This window comes from Sinocyclocheilus grahami, unplaced genomic scaffold (assembly GCF_001515645.1).
Source record: "Sinocyclocheilus grahami isolate Dianchi unplaced genomic scaffold, SAMN03320097.WGS_v1.1 scaffold852.1, whole genome shotgun sequence".
Classification (NCBI taxonomy): Eukaryota; Metazoa; Chordata; class Actinopteri; order Cypriniformes; family Cyprinidae; genus Sinocyclocheilus; species Sinocyclocheilus grahami.
Genome location: NW_015506031.1, coordinates 482,422 through 489,014, shown reverse-complemented (window position 1 = coordinate 489,014; position 6,593 = coordinate 482,422). Strand labels below are relative to the sequence as shown.

Below are 6,593 nucleotides of genomic sequence, written 5' to 3'. Positions count from 1 at the left end.
TTTGTCAAATATTCCGCCCCCTCCGCACGCGCCTTCTTTTTGAATGTGATTTTTCACATTCAAAGAAAAATCACATTCAAAATTACGCTACATCACTTATATTTTTGCACTGATTGGCTAATCAGGTTAAAAAAGAAGGCGCGTGATAGTAGTAGACATAGAGGAGTGGGATGACTTTTTTTCCTTTTTACAGTAGCCTAAATTTTTATTTTTTTACAATGTTTTCGTAATGTATTAATTATCACGGGCTGTAAAAAACAAGAAAAAAAATCAAGTAGGTCTATACTAATACTAAGAGTAGATTTGGTTCGAATAGCCAGTATTTTAGTAGGCTATGAATGTGTGGCAATGTTACAGCTCCCCTTTGAAGCTCTTGTGTTTTTCTCCTTTTCCATCTGTCCAATCCTATTTTGCTCACAGGTGATTGGAGATGAGTTTTGTTGCAGTTTGCTGATTTTTGTAAAAATAACTTATGTTTTTGCTTTTCAGGTAAAAGGGGAGTTTCAGTTTAATATGTTGCGGGCTCATTTATTGGTAATAATTGATAATAAATTATCAAAAAATATTGGGCTTGATTTTGAAGCTGCGGTTGCTTATTTGTCTCGCGAGAGTTGGCATCAGTGAGAGTAGAGTGCTGTTGCCATGCCGTCGAAACGCTGTTATTTTCACCCCGATTGCAGGTCCTCTTTATTCGGCCTCCCTAGGGATGCTGGACTTAGGGAACAGTGGTTAACATTTATTTTTAAATCGGTTCCTGAAAAGTATAACCCCCATATAGCTATCTGCGCTGCACATTTTACGGAGGACCGCTTCCTCAATGTACGCGAGTTCAATGCCGGATTCGCACAAAAGCTTGTCCTGAAAGACGGAGCAGTTCCCACTTTAAAGGCAGAAACTATTGTTTATGGGCCACGACCTGTAAGTATGTTTTATTCTTTGATGTGTTTTCCATTAATAGTTTCTTTCATTACTTCCATGTTGTAGCAAGGACGTAAACAAAGGGCAATGCTGTTTGGCTCCGCTAGCCAGTTAGCTAAATGCTAATTCATACTTATCCGACAAACCCCTACAAACTAATTTTAATCCCACCAGCGAACTTCGAATGTTGGCGCCGAAAGCTCGGGGTAAATCAGGGGGGTGTTTAGATTCAACCCTGATTAAACACACCTGATCGAACTAATCAAGTCCTTCAGGCTGAAAACTGCATGGTATGTTTGTTGGAACAAAACTCTGCAGGGCTCCGATGTAGCAGTCGATTGGTTAAGGCTAGAAGGGATACGTATGGCGCTACTGGGCATGCGCACATCAATACAGCGTAATTTTTGTCACATTGTACAACAATAATTACTATTTTTCCATTGTTGTAATTATTGTACGTTAGACGTTAATAAAACACATCTAATATGTCAAAAATTAAATTAAATTGTTCTTTTCCGGTCGGAGCTGTATCTCCTCTAGCCTCAACCCAGTCGATTCTGTTCCCTCGGGTTGCCAGGTCTGTCTAATAAACCCGACCAAATAGTTAATCAAACATAGGCCCAAAGTATCCCAATTCCGCGGGAAAAAGAATGTGGATTTGGCAACACTGCAGCATGGCGCTACTGGGCATGCGCACATCAATACAGCGTAATTTTTGTCACATTGTACAACAATAATTACTATTTTTCCATTATTGTAAGGGGTAGGTGTACGTTAGACGTTAATAAAACACATCTAATATGTCAAAAATTAAATTAAATTGTTCTTTTCCGGTCGGAGCTGTATCTCCTCTAGCCTCAACCCAGTCGATTCTGTTCCCTCGGGTTGCCAGGTCTGTGTAATAAACCCGACCAAATAGTTAATCAAACATAGGCCCAAAGTATCCCAATTCCGCGGGAAAAAGAATGTGGATTTGGCAACACTGCAGCATGCAAATACACCAAAACGCAACTGGATGTACGGAAAGCAAAAAGGGACAAATGTCTTGCTACACTGCAGCATAGTAAAATGATTCTCACACTCCAGTTAATGTTCTGTGATTTGTGCAATTGTTCCTTTTTTTGTCTTATGTGAGTTTTTGCAGTTTAATTTTGCCTATGCAAATTAGTGTAATCTGTCCGTGCTGACGTCCAAACTCAGGGCATAGGCTATTACTATTTCCATATAGTCCAACAATACTTTTGAATTAATATTCTATTTGATTAATCTGTTTAATCTTCTTACTGATACAGTGGAATATATTTAATCTGAACACTTATCCAAACGTTTTTTTTTTTTTCACAAGAAAGCCTTGCATACAAGATGCAAGTGTGGAAAGTAATTGTAATTGGCATACAATCTCAAGAGTACACCAGATAAATCAATCGATCAATCAATCATTCAAAATAGCTCAGTTATAAATTAGGGAGATGACCACACCTGAATGACTCTCCTTCTTGACATATGAAAGCAATGGATCCAAACCTATATGAGGAAATTCCAAAACTCAAGGTGTTTATCCATTTGTCATAAAAAAGAGCAGAAATATTTCATTTGCAGATGTTCCTCCAGTTTCCAAGTTGATGGTAAGCAAACTACTTTAAGTGATAACTCCTCTACACTGACAAGTTTTCTCATAGTAAAGTGAGGTATAGTGATACACCAAGACATGATCATAACAAAAAGTCAGTGCTTGTCAAGAAACTATACTTAACTGACTTGAAGCAACTAGCACATTGACAATAACCTGTTTTCCAATTTCAGTTTAAATGGGCCTATTCCTTCAACTGGGCCTTTAGAACCTCATTGCAGGTTATTTGTTTAGATTTTAACAATAATGCTATTTCAATAGATGGCGAACTTTATCACATATCCTTAAAAAAAAAGTTAAGTTAAGAAGAAAAGTGGTTGCAGGACAAAAAGAGGCCAGCCAATTTTTATTTTAGAATTAGAACATTGTGGAACCGAAAAAACCAAGCTTGCCATTTCAGCTAGATTCTACTGGCCTGGAAGGGGGGTGGACATTGATAAATGGGTAAATAGGCTACTAAATTGTTTCCTTTTCAACATTGCTGTGAGACACATAAACTGATTATGTTATGGAATGCATTTCTCATATGCTTATTTCTGAACATAAGGTTTTGCAGTGTGCCCAGTGCCATTTAAGCAGACTGTCCATCCCAATATGTGTATGTAAGCTTGTTGTCCACAGATGTGCATGGGTTTTGAGATGGGGAAGTCATTAGGTCACAAAATGTAAATGTATTAATGTTGCTATTTTAATTTTAAGGTGGACAAGCCTCTGGAACAGCTGGGCATGAATTTAGTGGGGAAAGTCACCAGGACCAACAATGGAAATGAGTACATTTGTGTCCTGGTTGACTATTACACAAAATAGCCTATGCTATTCTGAATAAATCTGAAGCAGTTGTCTCTCACTGCATTACATTCTTTTACAGGTTTGAGGCACCAAAGATAATTCTTACTGTCCAAGGCACAGAGTCTGTTAATCAGGTTTGTAGTTTATAGAATGAAGGAAAGAAAAAAAAATCAGTATCCATGAAAATGTTCATGTGTGCATAGGGTTCTGATTTGTACACAACAGTTATAGTTCATTTTATATTTATTTTAATGTATGTTTTGCACACACCACACACAAGGGTTTTTAAGCTTTCAGTGCACACATAAATACAAAAACAGCAAGGCATATAATAAAAAATAAAAAAATTAGCATAAATTAATAAGTATAAGACAGTATAAAACAGAATAGCCAAAGCCTTAAAGGATTAGTTCACCCCAAAATTAAAACTCTGTCATTAATTACTCACCCTCATGTCGTTCCAAACCCATAAGACCGCCGTTCATCTTTGGAACACAAATTAAGATATTTTTGATGAAATCTGACAGATATCTGACCCTCCCATAGACCGCAAGGGCACTACCACGATCAACGTCCAGAAACGTAGCAAGGACATCGGTAAAATAATCCATGTGACATCAGGGGTTCAACTAATATTACGAAGCTACGAGAATACTTGTTGTGCGCAAAAGAAAAAAAAATTACGACTTTATTCAACAATTTGTTTCCTAGCGCCATTTTGGAGAGTATCCACTGATGTTGTTCTGTGGCAGCTGCACCACACGGATACGTTGTTTTCGTTCAAATCAAAGCTCAAACAACGTAAAAACCGTATCCGTGTTTTTTTTTTTTTTTGCACACAAAAAGTATTCTCGTAGCTTCGTAATATTACAGTTGAACCCCTGATGTCACATGGATTATTTTACCGATGTCCTTGCTACGTTTCTGGATGTTGATCGTGGTAGTACCCTTGCTGTCTATGGGAGGGTCAGAGAGCTGTTAGATTCCATCAAAAATATCTTAATTTGTGTTCCGAAGATGAACGGAGGTCTTACGGGTTTGGAACGACACGAGGGTGAGTAATTAATGACAGAATTTTCATTTTGGGGTGAACTATCCCTTTAAGCATCCAATTGAAATCGGTAATATATTTGATTGGAAAAAATCAGTAGAATTAGATTTCAAGTTTAAAAAACCTCTCTTCTTAAAACTATTTTCAAGTTTCGGATTAAAGACGGCATTTTAAACCATTTGACTTGCGTTACATCCAGTTCTTGCTGCAGGCTAGTTCTGATCACATGTATGGTAACTCGGCAACTATGCAAGAATTGTAATGTTAGTGTGGTTGCGTAAAGGGAAACAGACATTCCGAGTGGAACAGAATCTACTCTACACCAGCCCTCCAGGAATTGGGTTTGACACCTCAGTGATAAATAAAGTTATTGTTTCCCAAAAGAAAGAATGGACTCTGAACAGCCTAAAACGAGTCGTCAGTAATTCGAATCCCACTTCCGTAACGGCTACACGTAACGCATTTGCATAATGCTCGCGCTCAAACACTGGCTTGTTGTTCGTGTGGTTAACATCATGTCGAGAAGACGCTGTGTCCTACGCTGTGAAAGTAAATTCGTTTTATTTTCACTTCCGAAAGACGAGGCTGCAAAGAATCAGTGGTTAATATTCATTTTCTCCACGGTACCACAGCAGTACAACCCCAATCTTGTTTTGTGTTCCCGTCATTTTACTGAAGACTGCTTCTCTAATCTCGGGGAGTTCAACGCGAGATTCACAAAACGCTTGCACTTGAAAGATGGCTCGGTACCCAGTTTATTTGGAGCAGCTGGCTCCACTGAATCACAACCTGTAAGTATGATAAATAATTGATGTTTATATATGAAGCGTTCAAAACACGGAACAATGGGCGTATCGTTTCCAATATATTGTCTCCCAAAAGAAAGAAGCTGTTCTGAGCTGCGTGAAACTGCGTAATCCCTGCCTCACTTCCTGCACAAAAGCTCTTCACAAGCCTGCGTGTGTCTATCAAATTTGCATCATGCGCGCCTATGGTTTTCATTGGCTGTCCGCGAGCAACGTGTGCTTTGACCCGCCCTCAAACGCTGTAGTTGTAGCTGAGGCCCGGCAGAGTTTAGTTCGTTCGTGTTGTTACCATGTCTAGAAGGCGCTGTTTTCTGCGCTGCGAAAGCAAATCCTCTTTGCATTTACTCCCAAAGCACGAGGAAGTGAAGAGTCAGTGGTTAAAGTTCATTTTTACAGTGACACCACGGCAGTATATCACCAATAACCTTTTGTTGTGCTCTCGTCATTTTACGGACGGCTGCTTCTTAAATCTTGGTGAGGTCAACGCGGGATTTGCTAAACGCTTATTTATTAAAGATGGGGCAGTGCCCACTTTATTCGGACCTTCTCGCGCTTCAGGATCACAACTTGTAAGTATGATTGTATTTGTTTTCTACCGAAAGTTCAAAATGCGTAGCTTTGTGCTGTGCGCTATGTACACCCACAGAGCCACTATTCTCTAACATCGTGAGTGGAGCACGATTGGTTTAGAAACGAATGTCCCGTTATTGTTTGGAAAGTGTTTCATATTCTTCAGCTGTGTGCCTGGTTTGCCCCATACATGTTTTACAAAGCTTCCTTTCACCGAGCTTTTATCTTTAGTATAGTGGATGACTACCGGTATCTGTGTTGTAATAAGATGTAAAGTTGCGACCACTGTCCTCTGCTAATTGGCTCAAGAATGTGCAGATCGAATGGGTCATGTCGGCGCATCCTCTTGTAGCTCCTTCAGTCATTTCTCTCTGCACCGCACCGCATCGCGATTGCTTGCTGACTGCACGCCATCACATGAAGATGTTAAACAAATGTATTTGTTAAATGGGTAGTTCGCCCCAAAATTAAAATTGACATTATCTCACCCTCAATTTGTTACAAACCTGTAAGAGTTTCTCTCTTCTGCTGAACACAAAATAAGATATTTTGAAGAATGTTGGCAACCAAAGTTGCAGGTAGCCATTGACTTCCATAGAATGGGGGGAAAAACATATTATGAAAGTCTGTGGCTGTCAGCAGCAGACAAATATTGTATCAACTTAAATGTATCCTGCATATTCAAAAGTAATATAAAATAAGAAAATGCGAAATATGTCTTAGCTGAAATGTAGACTTTCAGTTTTAGGGGTCAACTCATAGTCAAGGCAATTCAAATTTGTTGTGAGTGGTTAATCAGGTACACCGTCATATGTTTGGATAACCCCCC

General features: G+C 39.0%; 1 protein-coding gene across 4 annotated transcripts in view; it reads left to right on the top strand.

The window, feature by feature from the left end:
- Nucleotides 1-620: 620 nt before the first annotated feature.
- LOC107562990 (piggyBac transposable element-derived protein 4-like) overlaps nucleotides 621-6,593 on the top strand; it is an 11,576-nt gene continuing 5,603 nt past the window's right edge. For 2 of the 4 annotated variants that reach the window (XM_016247760.1, XM_016247757.1), the window contains exon 1: nucleotides 5,262-5,763. In XM_016247760.1, coding sequence (XP_016103246.1) covers nucleotides 5,485-5,763 — 279 coding nt within the window. In that variant the 5' untranslated portion in view covers nucleotides 5,262-5,484. Of the gene's footprint in view, nucleotides 919-5,260; nucleotides 5,764-6,593 lie in introns of those variants that run through there. The other 2 variants (XM_016247758.1, XM_016247759.1) reach the window with 2 other exon arrangements.